This window comes from Silurus meridionalis, chromosome 3, assembly GCF_014805685.1.
Source record: "Silurus meridionalis isolate SWU-2019-XX chromosome 3, ASM1480568v1, whole genome shotgun sequence".
Classification (NCBI taxonomy): domain Eukaryota; kingdom Metazoa; phylum Chordata; class Actinopteri; order Siluriformes; family Siluridae; genus Silurus; species Silurus meridionalis.
The window spans coordinates 14,530,040-14,552,146 of NC_060886.1; the positions used below are offsets into that span (position 1 = coordinate 14,530,040).

A 22,107-nucleotide genomic window follows, 5' to 3' on the forward strand; every position below is an offset into this window, starting at 1 on the left:
TATACAAGTTCAGCAAGTGCAGTTATTGTCCTGATAATGTTCACAAAGTCAAGTCATTACTGCTGTTTCCAGTATAGACTGGGAAATTGGCTTTTGACCCTTTAAGGCACTTATCAAAACCCACATCTGATTATCTGCAACCATTTCCCAATGTGTAATCTCCTGCATACAGTACAGTATAAAGATGTGCCAATGGGTTATTGCTACACCAAAGCCTAAATCCAGCAGCATGATAGATATACATTTTGAATGTTCTGTAAGAGCTGAAATTAGGATACAATTCTGAGCTGCTTTTTCCTTTGCATTGTGTTAGTATCAAAACATTCTATTTGATTACTATCAGTTTAGCAGCAGAAGGTTTACTGCACCTTCACACCGTTTAGTCTTGCGATTCCTTTGAAATCCAGGTTTACATTGACAAATGACATTGGTGCTAGTTTGATTGCACACTGTATCCTCTCCACATGGATTCATTCTTTTCCCACAGATGTCTCCATTCAAAACTGGAATGAAAGAGAGCACATTATAAACAAATAAATGACACATTATAAACACATCCTTTTTCCGGGCAGAAAAAAAAACATTCACTTAGAAAAGTAAATCAGATATTTCTTGTAAAAAATATTTAAAACTTCAATGATTTTTAAAAAAACATTTGTGACTTTTACTTGCATATATATATATATATATATATATATATATATATATATATATATATATATATATATTTGATTAGCCATGCAACAAGGATGCAAAGATACTTACAGGCCTTGCAGTCGTGCTCATCTGATCCTCCATCACCACAATCATCAAATAAGTCACACTGCAACTGAGCAGGTACACAGTGCTTGTTGCTGCAGGTAAACTCAGTCTTTCCACATGGCTTTGGTCTGGTAGATATAGCCTCTGGTTTAGAGCAGATTCCAAGAGTTCAGTAAAATTCCTGACAGCGTTTTTTCTCCCACTCGCATAACAAACAAAACTCAGAAATCATAACACAGAATAAGTGCCTGTGAGTCATGTGCCGTGAATCCATTGCTGAACTTTCCTCCACACACTGGAGCTATCTAAACCATCCAAAACAAATTCAATAATAGTGTTTTATTTCTTTTTTTTGCTTACCACACTGTTCTTCATCTGAATTGTCACCACAGTCATCCACATTGTTACAGATTTGATCAAGCCGCAAACACACTCTATCATTTCTGCAGCGATGTGGCCTTGTAGGAGGGCAAGGCAGCTTAGCTGGAGAAAAACATGAAAACAATCTGTATTATTTTCATGGCAAATTCATAAACAGCCATGTCCACCAGAAATAAAGTATTTGCTTAAACAGTGCACAGAAAACTACATCCTGTGTGTAAGCTTTTTTTTTTCCTTTTCAGTTGTGTTAACTGGGGGCAATTATTTTGTAGATGCCCCTAGCATCCTGCCATTTTACAGTATTTACCATCAGTTAATTTCTGACCGAGCAGCTAGCAAGATATGCAAACCTTAAACTAGGGGCATTTAAATAAATCTGTAAAGGTATGGTTACATACCTTTACAGATTTAATTTTCACAAAGGCCTGAATAAGCAACTGACATGACAGAACATTTCCATAGTGTGTTTAGAATTTTGAGAGAGAGAATTAAATACATTCTTGTGAGCATTTTGTTTTAAGCCATGCTTGAATATTTAAATATAATATATAAGATTTAACTGGAATTACAAATCTGTGACAGGTCATAAAAACTCCTTTTTTGACCTAATGTCTCTAGCTCTGTAGCAATTATTTGTATAATGAGCTGCCTTTAGTTTTAGGATTTACTTAAGTGGCAGATAGCTAAGGTTGTTCAACATTTAAAATTTGGAGTCATACTGTACTACAATATATTTTCAGCTACTTGGTTTGGCCTGCTAAAATACTTTACTCATTTAGAATCCACAATGAGTTGGCAACCCATACTCTATAAAATAAAATAAAAAGAAAACAGAAAATAAGGCTAGATATTCAATTTGCCTACCATCACACTCCATTTAATTAAATTAAACTTGAACTTAAAGCAGGCCAGCATTTGAATGAGTAATGACAGTTTTCATCAAATAATAATAATAATAATAATAATAATAATAAACATATAATAATAATAATAATAATAATAATAATAATAAAAGGTTTAGAGAAAGTTTAGCAGAAAAGTTTTAGAGTCTGAATTTGACTTCTTACCACACAACTCAACATCTTCATCAGAGTTATCACCACAGTCATCCTCGCCATCACACACCCAGGAATGCAGCTTACAAAGGGTATTGTTGCAAACAAACTCATCCGGTCGGCAGAAAAACGCTCCTGTAATCAAACAAATTTGCCCATTTGTATATTATTAAAGGGTATGAATTTTATGTTCATTGTATCTCAAATTACGCACAAAGTAAATTATTTACAATGCAAAAGCCTTCCGAGAGCAGTAACTATTAAAGCCTGATAAAAAAAAAAAAAAAACAGCTTTGTGAGCATCGAAAATATATTGAAAGAACCTGATTCTCATGCTGAGTTATTAGACTAACATTACACCAGGGTCTAAAATGTAATGAATTAGAATTAAACATTTAAAAAAAGGAAATGAGGCTTGTGTGTACCGTGGTCACAGTTTTCCTCATCACTATGATCCACACAGTCGAACACATCGTCACAGCGCCATCTTTTAGGGATGCAGTGAGCATGGTTCCTGCAGAGGAACTCATCCTCTCTGCACTCTTTCACACAGTCCATCTGGTACGAGACCAAAAAATAGACACTAAGATAATCAGATATACACTCACCATGGGTGGAGTTCACCTTATTGTGGAGGTGGAAGGGGAAAAAAAATGGAGCAATGTTTCCATGGAAACTGTGAGAGCAGCACAGACTAAGTAAGCACATAATGTCAGTTATGTTGTCCATTTCTGGTGAATAAATAATACTTTACACCATGTGTATACTTTTTGTTGTATTTGGGTAGAAGATAAAGCACCACTCAGGTTCTTATTCAATGGCACAATGCTATATTTTATTACAGCAAGCACACTAAGCTAGGTGTAGACTCCTAATGTGTTTGTGTCTGGGTTGTGAAGGCTTTGCAGGAGGACATACTTCATCAGAGCTATCAGGACAGTTATCATGTCCATCACACCTCAGGCTAGCTGACACACATCCTCCACTGGCACACACATACTCGTTGATTGAACAGGAAGGGAGAACTGCAAAGCAGAGGCACACAAGATCACACACATTGTTTAACTTTAGCTTGACAACTACAGAACAAATTACATATGGAAGACAAGGGAATCCACTGGGACAGTTTCAATGCTTTTTTAAGATAGACAAATAAATACAGCATGTCTAGAAGAAGAAAAAACTGTCTACATTTTTTTAAAATATCACCTGTACAAGTAAATGATTTGAAATTGCTGAGCTGCTCTCTCTGAGAGCCATATACTGTGTATGTCCATACTCCTTGCTTTAATACTGTTGCAGTGTTTGGGGCAAAAAGCTAGAAAAAGGAACATTTACCATTCTTGTACACAAAAATAAAATCAAATGTTTGATTTAAAAAAAATCCAGCACATACCTGGGTTCACAACATTTTTTAAACTACTCAACTCAACATTGATTTAACATTGAGTCTTCTTTTTGTAAAAAACTGCCCACAATTTTACCCACAAGGCTCAAACATTTAAAGAAATCTAAGGGAAAATCTATCTGACACAAAGTTACTTTATCTACCTGTTTAATTTTTGCTACTTTCTAGCCAATGATTTGTTGTTAAGACTACTGAAAGCTTTGTACTTTTTTGCCCAGGTTTATGTGTATGACATTAATATTAGACACCATATGAATCACTGGTCCACCAATAATTAGCTTAATTCAGACAGAAAACTGTGAGCCTGTGTGTGTAAAGTCTCACTTACTAAGACTCTGACTCGTGCAGTCCCATACATAGACCATGTGCAGCATTGTAATCGTTGTAATGAAATGTCACCTTGTGATGTCAAGGCTATCTTTAACTGCCTTGATAAGTTAACGCTGCACACATGAACAAACACGGAGACGTTTAGACAAGCGGTAAAGATTTCTGTGCTATACCTGTTCCAGGGCAGTTTCTCTCGTCTTCTCCAGTCTTGCAGTCCTCCTGGCCATCACACAGCCATTTAACTGAAATACAGAGGCTGTTGAGGCACTGGAATTGGTCTTGTGCACAACGAGCTTCACAGTCCTTCTGGAAAAAACAAACAAACGCAGAGAAGAACTTCCTAAACAAACCTAAACTCAACCTAATGGCAAGAATTTTTACATTGACAAAAGCTTTGTAGGTCATGACAAGTACAGCCAAAGAAGCTATAAGCTTAAAGATCAACAGAAGAAAAATATAAAAAATATTATTTTTAAGCTAATGAGACTCACAGCAAACTTATAACCCTACCATAGAGCGCATATTTAATATTGCTTGGGTAGTAACAGTAGTACAAATTGTTTACAAACTCAGTGTATGAATGAGAGCGGAACAATAACGGTTTTGCAAGCTCAAAGGATGGGAATGTGTTTTGCCCACTCCATTATTTTTTCCAACGCCAACCCACAGCTATTTGCAGCACGACACAACCTCCACATTCTCTGTGTTTATAATAACTGCCGTTCCAAGCTCCAGCTTCATCCGAAATCTACAATCTACTATCATCTTTTTTGCTGATGCAGTGTAGTAAACAATTCCTCTCAAGTTGTTTGCAGGTGGCATGGAGTAGTTTTGCAGCTGGAGTCTGCAATGTAGAGGATGAAGGGGAAGCGAGTGTGGATGGAGCAAAACAGCAGCACCTCACACACACTGGGGAATCTGACAAACTGAGACCTCCCAAGTAGAAAGCCCAACGTGCCAGTGATAATTGGTGTACTGAACTGCTTTCACTTCAGATTTTGTCTAGGACTGGAAACTGAAACTGTGTGGTGTCGAAAGCAAAAAAAAAAAAAAAAAAAAATAAAGAATGGCAGAGTACTCAGAGGTGCCAGCATTGCTAACAAGAAAATCGTAGTCAGAGCTGAGAAGTAACAAAGCACAAATTTGTAAAAAACTCTGTTTATGTACCTAAGTAGATTATTACGGTATCAATACTTTTAACTTGTTTAACTTTTTAATTTTACTCATCAAATGTTTTACACAAATATCTTTACTTTATACTTCTTTCATTTTAAAACCAGGTTCGTTACATTTGGTGACATGATCGATATTTTTTCTTCTCATGGCGCTCTGTTTTTAATCCATCAACCTATATCTTGTCATTGCAAGGCCTTTTTATCCTACCCACTGCTGTGTCATTTCCTGGCAATCACACACTACAGATGTAGGCTCACCTGTGAGGCTAATAACAAGAAAGGCAGAAGGCAAGAAGAAATACGGCTAATATGGATGAGACAGAGGGAGTCAGCGATGTAAACATGACTACGAACAGAGACATTCACAATCACCTGGTCATCATCATCCAATGTGCTCTGTTTGTGTTCTAAATGCTGGATGTTTAGCCTGATACATTAATTTAACAAATGAAATTTGGAATTCTTTTGGATTAATATATTAATATGATGTGATGTCCAGTTACCAGCGTGACACTAAAACAGGTAGTAGTAATGTCTACTTTATATTCAAGTACATGTCAGAGGCCAAACTTCTTTACTTTAACTTGAATGAAAATATTAAAGTCAGTAATTCAACTTTTACCAAAATCTTTTAAAATATATCTGTACTTCTACTTAACTAAGGATGTGTACTTTTGCCACCTCTGACACATAGACAAAAAAAAAGGATTTTACCACAAGAAGTCTAATGAGTGTCAGTGAATGGGAGAGCATCATGCTAACAGCATGTACAAAGAGACAAAAATAAATTGATATTTAAACTTAAGCAACCATGTACTGTTTGAAGTGTATTGTATGACATGTAATTACTGTCTACCCATCATTCAGTCAAATAATTCAGTCAAGGTGCTGTCCAGGGGGCAAAAGCACCACCAATTCCCACATTTGTTGCCCAGCATCTCTATTTTGGACTATACTGACAGGACCAACAGCAGGGCAGGGTAGAATAATTACACATTGATGAATAAGAAGGTCTCACATTCCCAAGCAAGGGACAGTTAGAGTAGAGTGAACTTGACTTTATTTCTGTCACTTTCTTCATCTACTACTTCTTCTAGAGGATTTAAGTGGGACTAAGGCATTAGAAGACCACCTGCAGTAAGAGAACTTCTAAGACCTTAGTGGAATAGCCACCCTTACCCTCTTTCTGCTTGAAAAGGAAGACGTTTGTCTTATGGACTAGTCTCTGGTTCACATACAGTACTAGTTCACATACAGTACGTTTTCTCATGACTAAATAATACATAGAAATGAAATATCAAACAAAATTAAACAAGACTAACTGAAACACAAAATACTAAAATATATTAAAAAAGGAGTTTGATAAACAGGAAAAGTGCAAAACAACAAGTGCAAAACAACAAGTGCAAAACAACAACACATTACACTTTTATTTATGCATTTTAAAATATCTTTACATCCACTGATGTTTTTTCCATGTACTAGTATTATAATAAATTAGTAAATATAATTATAATTAAATGATAGTTAATAATAAATATTGCATCCAATCTTTCAATGAATGAGAATCTTTCATTTCCCCATCTGTGAACTGGCCTTTTACTATAGGAGATTTAAAATTAGATTTAGTCTGATTGTCATTTTATCAGAAAAGGGAAAAAGGCACAGTTTCTGACCATCACCTGTAACACTACCTGCTGCACCACTGTGTAATCACAGTAATCAATAACATGCAACTAATCATTTTTCAGTTGAAATATCCATAAACATTGTTTATCACACTGCAGATTCCAAAAATGCTGTACTAACTATTAATTCCCATCCCTATAAAAGAGACAACTAGGTTTTGTTTTTGAAATATTATGGCACTTAACAAAATTCATGACACTATTAATTTTCACAGGGGACCTGCACAACCATTCAAAAAACACCATCAAAGAATCACTGTTTTTTTTTTCATTGTATTGTAGAATAGATTTCAGGTGTTATTATCTTTATATGCAATGAAATTAACAGTTTTCTTTCGTGAGTTCACTTAATAATCACCTGAATATTTTAAACCCAAAATGCTTTTTGCACTCTTTTGAAGGGTTCCAATTATTATAGAATAATTATAAAAGTATCTGTAGCATAAAGCACAAAATGGGCTAATGTAGTTGGCCTCTAGAGACAACCATCCTGGTTTCTGCAACAGTGGATCACACCAGATGGTGTGTTTGACCCTTCAAATCTGTTTGGGTTATTAGCTCTGGTTATGCTTCTCTGAGACGGTTCTGGTTACTGCACAGCCTGAATCTAGTTATGAAATTTTATATCTGCCTTCTAACAAAATTTCAGTCAATTATATATATATATATATACACGTTTCTTCCTTACATTTTAAAATGAGATCAGAACTGTTATAATTGTATATTTTGTTATAACACATTAGTAATACTGTATAATAAATGCATTATCATTGTGAAGGTGACTATAGATTCTTTGTATGTTAATGTGCATTTTATATGATGAAAAATTCCATCAGTATCACCAATATTACTTCTGTAGAAAACATATCAGTTCTGAGCACTCCTCTCGAGCTTGGAGTGATCACTCTGAATTTGAATCTGAGACTTATAAGCATATAGATGGTCTTGAACGCTGCCTTTCTTAAAGAGCAATTATATAAAATAGGCTGCAGTGAGGTTCACCTGATATAAAAAATATATAAATATATACTGCTGGGTACCGAGTGACCTGTTATCTGGTGAATGAGTAGATCACACCATCTTTAAAATGTGCTGTATAAACTCTCTCAGACATTTGGATTAAAGTAGGATCACTTACCTCATCCGAATTATCGGCACAGTCATAGTCGCCATCGCAGCGGAAACGAGCAGAGATGCAGTCCCCGTTGGCACAGGCAAAATCCTTATGATTACAGGTCACAGGTCCTGCATTGAGCGGGGCGCATATAGGAAAGCTCAAATGATGCAACTAAGGGCTCAGAAGATATTTTACCTGAATTGTCAAGCGAGCTCTAGCAAAGGACATGCAGAGGAAAGGGAGGGAGAGGGTGGAAAAAATGGGTGAGAAAATGAGAGTGCAACCATCATTTGGACCTGAAGTGCCATTGAACCATCTGTTTCCACCTTTCTTGAAGGTTTTACAGGTATCTAAGGGGAGCCATTACAAGCTAATTAGCAATAAGAGTGTCTACAAGTGTCAAAGAGAACATTCAGGATCTAATTTTGCAGCTGCTTTTGCCACCATTGACTGCTTTAATTTTTGCAGCTTATTTAAGGCTTATGGCTGTGAGAAATAGTGTCTAAAGTAAGGCTGATATAAAAGAGAGGATATAAGAAAAAAGAAGCCTACATAGGATTTAAACCTGGCATTTTACTTATTTCAGTGCTTTCTTTTATAACAATTGAACACCGAGCATATCTGTCTTTGGCAGCAATTAACAAAAAAAACCTTGTGAAAACAAACAGAGACTGAGATACAGAACGATAGAAAAGAAAGACTGCAACAGCTAACAGTCAGAAACAGACTAAAGCCCCCTAATGGTTGTACTGTGAACAAAGAAAGAGAACGACTCACTGCAATTCTCCTCGTCTGAATTGTCACCGCAGTCGTTCTGGCTGTCACATCTCCAGTGGTCGGGGATGCAGTTGTTATTCTCGCAGCGAAATTCATGAGGTCCACAGGTCTTTTCATCTTTTTCATCAGCCACAAACAAACACACAGATGAAAATGGCTTCAAAAGTGCATGAATATTAATGCGCCACTACAGCACATCGACGTGTAATCATCATTTCCTCAGGGTGTCCCAAACGCATGTTTGACACAGAGTTCAAAACATCTCCAAACTAAGGAGAGAAACGTAGCATACACGATGAAATACCTGAGTGTGCTACCACTCACTTCTCCCCCACCCCAGACCCCCCACAGAGCCCAATACCTGCAACTTGCTGTTACACACAATATCTCATCTGAGTGCAACTTCTTTCAACAAATATGGAAAGAGAAGCTTCTTCTGTTTATCTGCCCATGTTTGGGTTGCAGACTATGAACCAGAGCCAAGGTCAGTGTTTGAAGGAAAAAAAAAAAAAAGCTTTATCAGCACTGCAGCCTCAGTGGTCTTGTTATGCATGCAGAAGCAAACAACAAGCTCCCATTTTTTCTTTCTTTTCCCTTTTTCATCATTACTGAATAACTATGTGCCTTTTGATGAAAGTGGTGACTAATTAGGCTTTGACACCTTATACAGTTTGACTGAAAAGAAAAACCCCCCGAAAGTGATTAGATTTAAGAAAATAACAGTGCTACTAATTAAGTGTAAAAGTCGTGCTTTTTTTTATATTATAATTCAATATATGTGATGATGAAATGCTCTAACTTTCATGGTCTACACAAATACTTCTTATCAAATTTGATGGTCTTCAATAAAGCAAAATGCATGAACTGCTTATGTAGTGTATGTAGCTGTAATGCCATAATGTCTTCTCTAATAATCTAATAACTTGATTCATTTGCTTGCTGTGGGGAGAAATTCAGTGAAAGGGAGCTACTTTAAATTATGGGCTGACAGATTACATATTGAATTCTGCCATTGCAGTCACTAATGATATTTGATTTATTTAAACAACAACAACAACAACAAAAAAATAAAAATATAAAAATATAAAAATATATATATATATATATATATATATATATATATATATATATATATATATATATATATATATATATATATATATATAAAAGGAAAAAACTCATGTTGCTCATTGTACACTAGTGACAATGCATAAAACCAATAAGTTCAGTATTGGAGATCAAATGAATTCACCTACTTTTTCTTAAAAAATTGGCCTAGTTTTTTAATCTACAGAAAAAAATGCATTGAGACTGGAGAAAATCACAATTTTTCTGTTCAATTTTTAAATTTTTTCTGTTTTCTAATTAACCATTCTGCATTTGAATAATACAACAGCACATACTAGGGGGTGAATTTGATAAAAAAAGCAATAAGGGAATGACATGACTATGTTCAATGACCTGAATGACAAACACAAGCATTCCCCCAGATGCCTGCTAAGTTACAAACAAAATAAATTTTTATTTTCTTCCCTCAAATGAGAGCAATGTTTTTCTGTAGTTTCATAGAAACTGGATGAATTCTCAAACAATAAAAACCCACCTCTTCCCAAAGCACAATGTTTTTCTATACTTTTCCTCTCAGCTTCGTGAGAAGATCTGGTGAAGATTTGAAAACACTTCTGTATGGTGCTCTGGGTGAGAGCGCCTGCTTAACACTATACATGCAAATGTGAATACAGAGCTTTCTAATTTCTCTGTTTTGCAGCACAGCACTCTGCATTACCCTCTGCAAGTCAAGCTGAGCTTGTTTTTCAATTTTTCTGTTGCCTTTTCCCCCTCCTTTTTTTCTCTTATTTTTGCACAACATATTTCATTGTATTTTTTATTTTTTATTAAAGTTTATTTGAAAAGGGACCATGTACAATTTTAACAGAAATGTTTCCATTTGATGCATTGTAGTGAATTTAGCCAATGGATAGTTTTCATCCGTGGTCCCTTGGCAGCTAAAAATAAACATAGAAACTAACAAACACATACAATGATCTAATACTTAACCATAATACTTCTACACATCCTATCAGAGCCAAAAAAAAAAGAACAACAAACCTTCAGTTAAGCCAGAAAACATATTAGTGTTTACAGATTTGAGTTGATCTTAAATACGATTTTAGTTTTTATTTAAACATGTCAATAGATGAACACATCCTTATGTCTTCTGATAGAGTTTTCCAGTCAAGAGTAGCTTTCGCTAAGAAAGATGATCGCCCAAAGGCAGAATGACAAAAAAGAAACAACACAGTCGCTAGTAAATGATGATCTGCTAAAGACTGTAGAGTGAAAATGCTGTAAAGAAGGGGCCAAACCATTCAAATTTTATATACCATACGCAAATTTGAAAAACTGGTAAGGCTTTTTGTCAAGGGTTTTTAAAGTCTGTTAATAAAGAGAATTTAGATGCTCTTTATTTGCAGCTAAAGTGTCAAATAGAAAGATATTTTTCTTTAGTGCCATTTTAAGTTCTATCACATTTATCTGAAATCAACGGCATGTTGCCTGGCATAACAGTTCCATTATAAGAGAGGTTTAGTAAAGCCATCTATTTCCATACACACCTTTATTTGCGCTCTTTCCCTGCAGGTATGCTTTCGAGCTGCACAAATCTTTTTCTCAAGCATAAGATGTATTAACATAACCGCTGAAATGAGGTTTACCTGTGGTTTGCATCTTTTAGTAAACGCCCAGGCTGTTCAAGCTGTTTTATTGATTTTTAATATATTTTTTAGTCTTTGACACATTTACGGTTACATCCTGGAGAGTGATATTGATCTAGTCAACATTTTTTCCCTTTGTGATTGAAAGTATTCTTTCATTTGCCTCTGGTCTGCTCTATTATAGTGCAAGTCTATAAAAAAACTCACCGACATACAGTATATCAGCTTCTTTTCAGTGCAGTAAACAGCTGATTTTGTTATGCCAGTGTTAAACAACACTATGTTTCTGATATATTACAATCTCCAGCATATACAGATCTCTAATCTAATCTAATCTAATTTATTCATGATACAGTATCAGTAATTACTGATATAACAGGAAAGGAAAATAATTAGACAACAATTTTTTCTACATTCAGCAAAATAGGAAAATTATTATAAAATGAGCACAGATTTTAGAGAATAAAAAAAAAATGCAAGTAGACATTGTTCACTTAATTCTGCCCTGCAATTATCTTCACAATGTCAACTTCTTTAAACCTGAACCTGCATCATTAGAGAATTGGCTCTTCCAATGTGACCAGGGAAGGCTGCAATGTGAGGCATGTGCAATCTGATATTGTCAAAATAAATCAGACATATAGGCAACAAAACAGGCCCTGATGAACTGTTCCAACTCTCAGATAAAAAGAGCCCCGAGTGCTTCTTGATTAAGGCTGACCCTCTTTCCACGAGACAGGAGAAGCATGCAGAATTCACATTAGCCCCAATCACGATCTACTGCAAATCCTAAGAGTTCCTATGAGGCTCTGATTTGTGAATAATAAAGCGGCTTCACTCACCACAGTTGGCTTCGTCAGAGCCGTCAGCACAGTCTGGGTCCTCGTCACACACCCACAGCTTGGAGATACAGTGCATGGTGGCCTTACACTGGAACTGCTCTGGTGAACACGTGCTCTCAGCTGACACATGTTCAAACGTAGACAGGCATAAAAAGGAAATGGAAAGACAAATCAGTCTGACTAGTCATCTTAAACATAATAACAGAAAGTAGATATGTATATGATTTTTATGATACAAATTTAAGTGAGAGAACTGGTTAAATTCTCAAAAATAAAAATAAATAAATGACACCACACAAGAGTATTTCGGCTAGAATAAACAAAGAAGAAAGGGATGGGGAAATCAGTGGTTTTGCATCTTTATGTTCTTCACATAGTCTATCATATCAGTGTCCTTTACACTGACAGCTGAGGAATGTCTGTCACAGTTTTAATGCACTGGGAGTAAGAGGTACATCAAGGAATAAAAAAAGCAAAACAAAAACAACAAAAAAAGCTCACCTCGTAACAACCAGCCACTCGATTCTCCCATGACATCTAATTCTACTTCTTGCGGGAAAGGCTTTGGTTTCTACTACTCAATCCTCTGAATGCCTAATCAGTGTCTGCTAGTTCGAGCCCAACTGAGACTCATTCGATGGCTTAGAAGCTATTTCCAGATCTGCCAGTTGGGATCATTAATATTCCTCGGGAGAGGTGAATCTGGGACAATCTGTATCATTCTATCATAATACCTCACAACTGAAGAGCTGTTATATTGTACAATTAATCAATTGTTGGGTAATGAGATTCCATTAACATACTGAAGTCCAATAACAACGCATCATGAAGTGTTTTATTCCTCATAGACAATAGCAATTTTCATTTATGAATTATTGCTTTTAAACATTTATAATTGCATTTAATAATATGGTTCTGGTGATCATAACACTTAACATATTTTTTTTCATTAGCCATTCATTTTTTCCCCAAACAAAACCAAAGAATATTCTGCAAATTACTGAAAAGTCAGAAAGCAAAAAGGTTCTCCATCCTGAAGATTCTTACATGGGAAAGGTAGTGATTACTACAAAGCACTGAAGACCCCTTACACATATCTTCTTACAAAAACACCCTATACGCATTTATATTTTTCTTGCTTACATTAAAAAAAAGAATATTAATAGGCTTAGTTCATGTAAATTTGCCTTACAGGTCACAGAAACTGATCTGTCACTATAGAAATGATAATATATTATCAGTATCTATACCCCTATCAATTACAATTATATCAATTACAATCACAATTATACAATTATAAGTCAATTACATATATATTGAACCCAGAGCCATGCTGTTAAAGAAAATAGACACTTAAAATGCATTATAATGTTTCTTACGACAATCTGTCTCATCCTCGCCATCTCCACAGTCGTCCTGTCCATTGCAGCGCAGGTTTAATGGGATGCACTTTTGCTTTCTGGTGCACTTGAACTGACCCGACAGACAGATATATGTATCTGCAAAGAGATGGCATTTTAGAGCAGGCAAAACAAGTTTCACTACGACACTTGCTGCAGGATGTTGTCACGAATAGTCAGAGACAGTGGCTGCTAGAACAAAAGAGGCTTAAGGAAAGAACAAAAAAGTATGTTACATAAATCACAATCTTAAAAAAAAAAAAAAAAAAAGCCAAGGTACTGATACTGCATAGATAATGTACCAAGCTGCTTGGCTATATTTAATATGAAGAACAATGCACATCATTAATCATTGTGGCTGAAAATCTGTTCTCCCTGTAATACATCCACATTACTGGTGTTGGACATCAAAATGCCCTGTAATTTTCCCTGATGCTTCTAAAGTGGTTATCGATCACTTGATGATAGCATTATGTGCTATTGAACCTTAGAAGAAAAACAGCAATAAAGATGACTTGTTACTGTTGAAAAAAATTCCATTCAGACATTATTGCCAGTGTGTGGTGCATATTCTATATCTGCTCTACATTATATAAAGAGAAGGATATGAGCATTATGGTAAAAAAAAAAAAAAAGAAGAAGAAGAAGAAAAAAAATCTGATTAAAGAAACAGTGTTGGTCTCACCGCAGTTGGCCTCATCCGAGTTGTCTCCACAGTCATTCTCTCCATCACAGATGAATGGAGGAAGAGCACACAGACCAGTGCCACACTGGAAACGCCCAGGCTGGCATTTGAATTCAGCTGCAAATTAATGATTTACAGTGAATTTAAGCTGTGACCCAGAAATTTCTGCTTGTGGCATAAATGAACCGGATCCTTAAGAATCTACCTGCCCTTTTCAGAATAGCTGCAGTTCTCTTAATTACTTACTGACAGCCTGACAATTTCTGAGGTAAAAAAATGACATTCAGACACTAATAACTGGAGTTTTCAATTCAAATCTTTCTATTAGAAAGATTACATTAGAAAAAAAGGTTTATTTCCTTCAAATCTGTTAATAATAGTAAAATAATTTAGCATAGTATTTTCATTTTTATGTCAGTGCAGGAGCTGTCAGGCAACAGGGTTCCCTGTTGGGGGTAACATTTTCAGAGGCTAGAATAACAATTCATTATTATTACCAGTAATGATTTGTTTGGGTTCATATGGTCAGGCTGGTTAATGCACTCGCTCATATACTCACGGCAGTCTGCAGGCTCATCTGAACCATCACCGCAGTCATCCACTGTGTCACACTTCCACCAGAATGGTATACACTCATCTGTGCCACAGCGAAACTGCAGAACGAAGTCGAGCACACACAATCCGAAGCTCAGGAAAAAAAGTTCTGCTCATCTACTTAATCACACGAGGCTAAATTAAAAAAGGGACTACTTCTGACCTGGCTTGCTGTACAGTTGGATAGGCAGGTCTTGCCATCTGAAGCCAGGTAGAAGTTAGTAGGGCATGCACACTTGTGTCCTCCACCAGGGGACAAAAGGCATAGGTGACTGCAGCCTCCATTAGCCACCTGACACTGATGTTTGGGCACTAGGGGAAGAAATACCAGGTTTAAAGACGGAACTCTTTACCTTTTTCGAAAGCCAGTAAAAGAGCAGTAAAGGGGAGTCTTACCCTCGGGCTGGCGCAGAGGGTGATAAACTGTTACAGATTTAATGGCCTGCCAGGAATTGAGAAGCTCAACAGCATGGGAACCAGAGGTTTTGTGAGCACGGCGAAGAGACTTCGATTTGCCATCTGTCCAATAGATGAAGTCTTCAAACAAGGTCAGCCCCATCACACCCTGGATGTGGTTGTGAGGAACTAAGGTGGAAAATATTAGTCAACATCTATTTTGCTGACTCATTAATTGAAAGCCAAAAATAGGCAAGTCTAAAAATGTCAAAGTATTAAGCTTTTAATGATCTCAACAATAAATCTTGGGCCAGGAAATGAGCAAGAATTAACAGATACTTTATCTTGCCCCTGCTCTAACAATCCTAAATTCCATGTATGAGTTTGTTGGGCTGCATTAGGTGTAGCAGATAACCAAATTATGACTAATAATCTTTTAAAAAGTAAAATAAAGATATTTTTGGAAGGTTTCATAACACCCAGTTATGTCATAGTGTTTTGTGTTTTAATTTGTCATTAAATATTTTAACCATGATCATGATTTTTTTTCGTGGAGTACAAGATGACTATATACAGTAAGTGCACTTCCCTGTTTCAAGCTTCTCCCCAAACAGTTCAGTGCAGCAAAAGTAAATGAGCAACGGTAGCACAGAATCTCTCAGGAGTGCATTTGATTAATTCTTGCTAATTTTCTGACCAATGATTTGCTGTCAAGGGCAATAAAAACTTAATATTTGCCATTTGGGGCTTGATCTATTTAACTGCCAGGCATGTCAGCACTCCTTTCTCAGTTACAAATCTTACAATTATTAAACTAAACATTACAATTATTTAGCAGGCATGCATCTACACCTAATAAAACATGACAGGACATGATATTATAGAAAAATTAAAGTATGAGATTTACTGTTCGCATACTACATACTGTTCAAATATTAATTCTTTTCTAACAGCGTATGCCAAAGTCCTTTTTTTTTTCTTATCTCACATCTTTTTGTCAATTGACATCAAATAATTTTTTTAATGTTTTCATGAATGCCTTGTCCTGCTTTCTACCCATATATAGTTACATGTAAAGTTCTCTGCAAGACAAGTTAGTTCTTGTTATCACTTACAGCATTATAGCTATAAACAGTTATCCCCTCACCAACCTCTTTTTCCTACTTTCAATTGAACTTAATAAGACAAAAAGAAATGTAGTGTGTCAAGTAACCGAAGACATGAAAAGACTCAAATCCATTGTCCTGAAGGATTTCTAGTGGTGAAAAAGAAAGATCTATAATCTATAAAAGTTCTATAAATATTAAATACATTTCTTCTAGCAGAAAATGTCTTCATATCAAAAATTTGACATTTTTCTTGATAAAATGTTTGGTTGTTGAAGTGCCCACCATACAAACCCTTGTGAAACCGCTGTTACTATAGAAAAAATTTGTAAGAAATCAGAATATTACTGCATTACTGACAGTGATGCAGTTTGGAAAATGGATCAAAAGGCTTTGACCAATCAAAATTGAGAATTAAATGACACTGTGGCATAAGTCTCTTAGAAATGAGTCAATTGCCCACTTGAGTATGAGGTTTCAGTACACAAGTAATGGTGGTATCTGTACCTTTGTGCCTTTGAGAGCCATCCATGTTAGCAAAAAGAATGTGACTGTCATCAGACCAGTAGATCCTCTTAGTGGTGTAGTCAATGGTGAGGGCAGAGGGGCTGTAGATTTCCTTGTCCACAATCACAATCTGGCCCTGACCATCCATGCCAGCACGACCCACACATGGTTTTTCACAGCAGTCAATCCAAAACACATACCTAAAATAAAACATTACACACAAACTCACATCAAGCATGCTATACTGAGTAGCACAGATCCAAAACAAAGTATTGGTTCCATACCCTAATTGGGCATCAAGTGCCACATCTGTGGGGTTCTGTAGGCCAGAGCTCAGTAAGACAGTGGGATAGAGGCCATTAGATTTGGACACTTCTAAGGTCTTCCTTTCGATATCACACCAGTACAGATTTTTCCCAATCCAGTCAACAGCCAACGCACTCGGTACAGCTGCACGGTGAACGACCTATCAGATGGAAACATAAATATTAATGACCCTTCTGCATACCACCACCTCTCACATTAAAGCAAGGATAAGGTCTGTAACATGACATAAAAACTAGTTCTATGCAATACCAGATGTGATATTGCCAAAAATATGTTTTTCTGAAAAGAAGGTCAAAGCCAAAATGCTAATGCAGTGCTTATATTTTCAAATTACAGGTAAGAAACCAGATGTGATAAGCAATAAAAAAAGTGTCAGAGCTCAAAAACTCTCCTAATTTAAACAAACAAATGCTTAAATGAGCTGCCTCTTCTCTGGATGTGAAAATCACACTTCCCTCGTGGGCTAAGCAAATATGTCAGTTTGCAAACAGAACTGGGTTTTTCATGTGCTGTGTTAAAAAAACCCTGAAACTGCAACCCATGCTGTCGTAATGACTTGTAATATCTCCTCCATCACTGAGGATGAACAATGTTTCATATATAAAAAAAAAATAACACATGCATTTTGTGACATTCCAACCTCATACATATTGCATGATTTTAAAATGTAGTGCAAAACAGGTTATAAAAATACAGCACTCTTTCATTTAATATCTGCTGAGAACTTTGCTGCATTGAATTACTAAAGTGCTGTTTGTGTTCACCAACTTCCTCTTTTGACTCAGAAGTGTGTAAAACCAGTCACACAAGTGGCCACTTGCTACATACTAGAGAAGAGGACAGCAATGGGTAAAGTATGAGGACATGTTGATGAGGTCATGGTTAAAAACAAAACAAAAGTTTCTCCTTTATGAATAAAATCTCAAAATTACTTATATTCTCAGGCCTGTATTCAGCTGTCCTCTTCCACAAGGCTGCACCTAAAGCAGTTTAAGCAGTTTCTGAATCTACAATACTGAAGCCACTTTTAAAGGAGAGAAAACACATTAATATTCGAAGTGAAAACGCAAAAGCCTGGGCTATTCTGGAGAGATCATGCCACATTGATTTGAAGCTCTGACTTCCAAGGAAATAAAAGGTTAACATAATTAAAATGTCAACATTTGAATACATCAGCATAGAAATAGAAACTGAAAAATTGTTTAACATTTCCTACGCACGTAGAATCTGTGTTGAATAATGGCATCTTTATTGGTCTCTACTTCACTGTTATCACCCAAAATGATAATGCATACAATGTACATTTCAAGAAAAAAAAGGCTAAACCTAAAAAAGCAAGATATAAACACTAGTTCCTATAACACTATCCTTCATTAATACATATCGTTTCTGCTTTCCTTATTAGATTGCACCGAAGGCATCACCTGCAGCGATGCAAATTACATGAGTAGCACAAAGGCAAAGTTCCCACAGCCACAACCATTAATACATCTTTATATTGCAGAAGTAATAGAAATCAAAACCGAACAGTAATGAAGTGAGTGTCTTGCTGCAGGCTACTGTTTCTCTATGCTTCAAGCTATTGTGTGATATATATAAAAAAATTATCATAACATACCAAAGTACTTGGTCGTGGCTCATTGTGGACCTACTCAGCAACAGACATTCACCATTTATTTTCCCAGGTTATAAAGGTCAAACTTCATAATAAGAAATGATTCTACCCTTAAAACATTTCAAAACAGGTTGAAATCATAACAATAGCTTACATCAGACTTTCTCTAACAATAATAAGTCACAATACTGCAATTCCTACTGTCCATATGGTTCTATTTTACTTACTACCAGATTTTCACAAATATGATAAACATATTCAGAAGTTTGAAGACATCTAGTCTTTTATTGTTTTTAAGACACATAAGCGAGTTCTTTTTTGTTTAAATGCAAAAATACATAAATAAATGCATAAAACAAGGAAAAAAAATTGCCATGTCTCTTGTAAAACCTTGTTAAAGATTATTTTGCTAGTTGGACATTTATTTTACAGAGCTTGGACATACAGTATGCTTTGGGCCATTGTTTTGTATGGTTAAGTTGGTTCCAATTTTCTGTATTCCAGACAGAATTGCATGGTATTGAAAGCCATGTTGTTTTAGTGTTCCTTTCACCTGAAATAAGACTCCCAACATTCCCTGCTCCAAAACAACCCCAAACTTCTTCTTCCGGTTTCTCCCATTAGGGGTCGCCACAGGGGATCATCCGTCTCCACAACCCCCCTGTCCTCTACATCTACCTTTATCACACCAACTACCTGCATGTCTTCCTTCACCACATACATGAACCTCCTCCATTCTCAGCATTCTCCTACCGATATACCCCATGTCCCTCCTATTTACATGTCCAAACATCTCAAACTCGCCTCCCTCACCTTGTCTCCAAAACGTCCTACATGCGCTATCCCTCTAATAAACTCATTTCTAATCCTGTCCATCCTCGTCACTCCCAACAAAAACCTTACACCTTAAACACTGTCTCTAAACCATACAACATCGCAGGTCTCACCACAGTCTTATAAACTTTCCCTTTCATGCTTACAGATACTCTTCTATCACAAATCACTCCTGCCACTCTTCTCCACCCACTCCACCCTGCCTGCACTCTTTTCTTCACTTCTTTAACACACTCTCCATTACTCTGCACTGTTGATCCCAGATACCTGAACTCCTCCACCTTCTCCACCTCTTCTTCCTGCAACCGCACCACTCCACTGCCCTCCCTCTCATTCACACACATGTACTCTGTCTTACTCCTACTGACTTTCATTCCCCTTCTCTCCAGTGCATATCTCCACCTCTCCAGGCTCTTCTCAACCTGCTCACTACTCTCACCACAAATCACAATATCATCCACAAACATCATAGTCCACGGAGACTCCTGTCTGACCTCGTCCGTCAACCTGTCCATCACCACTGCAAACAGTAAAGGGCTCAAAGCCGACCCTTGATGCAGTCCAACCTCCACCTTGAACCAGTCTGTCGTTCCTACTGCACACTTCACTGCTGTCACACTGTCCTCATACATGTCCTGCACCACCCTCACATACTTCTCTGGCACACCTGACTTCCTTAGACAGTACCACAACTTCTCTCTTGGCAACCTGTCGTATGCTTTCTCTAAATCCACAAACACACAATGCAACTCCTTCTGACCTTTACTTCTCCATCAACATTCTCAAAGCAAATAAGGCATCTGTGGTGCTCTTCCTCGGCATGAAACCATACTGTAGCGATACCAGCACACTCCTTTTCCATTACCAGGCATCCTCTCACCTTTTAGAATCCACTGCCATCTCTTCTAAACATCTCCATGCTTCTAACGGTATGTCATCTGGTCCTACCGACTTTCCACTTTTTATCCTCTTAACTGCTGCTCTCACTTCCTCCTTACTAATCCTACCTACTTCCTGCTTCACCATCTTCACATCATCCAACCTTCTCTCTCTCTCATTTTCCTCGTTCATCAGCTGCTCAAAATACTCCCTCCACCTTCTCAACACACTCTCCTCACTAGTCAACACATTTCCATCTCCATCCTTTATTGCTCTAACTTGCAGAACATCTTTCCCAGCTTGGTCTCTCTGCCTGGCCAATCGATATAAATCCTTTTCATCTTCTTTAGTGTCCAACTTCAATTACAGCTCCTCACATGCCTTTTCCTTGGCTTTTGCCACAACCCTCTTTACCTGCGGCCGCATCTCCTTGTACTCCTGCCTACTTTTGTCATCTCTCTGTCGATCCCAATTCTGTTTGGCCAACCTCTTTCTCCTTATGCTGTCCTGCACTTCCTCATTTTACCACCATGCCTCTTTGTCTTCCTTTCTATTTTCAGATGTCACACTAAGTACCAAGAATCTTTCATTCCCAGGTACACCATCTACTACTTCATCTAATTCACTCCAGAATTTTTCCTCCTCCTCCATCTCACAGCCGACTTGTGGAGCATAAGCATTTTTATCATCACCCCTTCAACTTCTAGCTTCACGTTCATCACCCTATCAGAAACTCTCTTCACCTTCACTACACTCTTACTGTACTTGTCCTTCAGAATCACCCCTACACCATTTCTCTTTCCATCCACACCATGGTATAACAGTTTAAACCCACCTCCAATGTTCCTGGCCTTACTCCCGTTCCACTTGGCCTCCTGAACACACAACATACCTACCTTTCTCCTCTCCATCATCTACCTCTCTCTCCCTTTACCAGTCATAGTACCAACAAACCATTAAGCTAAACCTCCATTTTTAATTGTGGTTATGAAGCAGTCAGCTATCATCTTCTCTCCTGTTCTCTGTCTTACATGAGTCTTAGTTAGAGCAACAAATGTCACATTTGCATGAAGGGACAGGCATGTGTCACAAAATGAGAAAACATTGTGTGTTTCCAAACTTTTAACAAGTACTGTATACCATTTTTATTAATTGTATATCTTGGCATTATTTACACTTAAACTTTTTAAGCAGAAGAAAGAGACACAAAAAAAAATAACAGAACCACATGAACTCGTTGCTAGTAATTAACAGCATGTATGCATTATTTTCCTACTTTTTGTGTTGGCAAACAACAATATTAAAACTTTGTGTCATGAATTTATTTACACCAAAGAAAAATTATTTAATGGGATATGCAAATAATTGGCTCAATAACAACCAGTGTATTAGGTGTGCAGATGAAACCTAAGGTTTGCCTTGTTTTTTTTCTTCTTCTTCTAATGATCAACTGCACTACTGCAATAAAGCACAGGTAAACCTTAACATCTAAAGTTGAAACAACTCCCAAAATCT

General features: G+C 36.7%; 1 protein-coding gene across 11 annotated transcripts in view; it reads right to left on the reverse strand.

The window, feature by feature from the left end:
* The window catches only part of lrp1bb (low density lipoprotein receptor-related protein 1Bb), a 281,217-nt gene that overhangs the window by 25,034 nt on the left and 234,076 nt on the right, over positions 1–22,107 (reverse strand). For 7 of the 11 annotated variants that reach the window (XR_006925101.1, XM_046844639.1, XM_046844641.1 and 4 more), the window contains 17 exons: positions 17,222–17,403; positions 16,938–17,137; positions 15,325–15,513; positions 15,092–15,240; positions 14,894–14,987; positions 14,335–14,451; positions 13,629–13,748; positions 12,250–12,369; positions 8,694–8,810; positions 7,938–8,044; positions 4,110–4,242; positions 3,117–3,223; positions 2,624–2,756; positions 2,211–2,333; positions 1,123–1,245; positions 766–906; positions 369–503 (listed from right to left, as the gene is read on the reverse strand). Coding sequence is in view for 7 of the 11 variants with exons in the window: in XM_046844639.1 (XP_046700595.1) it covers positions 369–503; positions 766–906; positions 1,123–1,245; positions 2,211–2,333; positions 2,624–2,756; positions 3,117–3,223; positions 4,110–4,242; positions 7,938–8,044; positions 8,694–8,810; positions 12,250–12,369; positions 13,629–13,748; positions 14,335–14,451; positions 14,894–14,987; positions 15,092–15,240; positions 15,325–15,513; positions 16,938–17,137; positions 17,222–17,403 (2,290 nt within the window). In the remaining 4 variants the exon portion in view is untranslated. The remainder of the gene's footprint in view (positions 1–368; positions 504–765; positions 907–1,122; positions 1,246–2,210; positions 2,334–2,623; positions 2,757–3,116; positions 3,224–4,109; positions 4,243–7,937; positions 8,045–8,693; positions 8,811–12,249; positions 12,370–13,628; positions 13,749–14,334; positions 14,452–14,893; positions 14,988–15,091; positions 15,241–15,324; positions 15,514–16,937; positions 17,138–17,221; positions 17,404–22,107) is intronic. The other 4 variants (XR_006925103.1, XR_006925102.1, XR_006925104.1 and 1 more) reach the window with 2 other exon arrangements.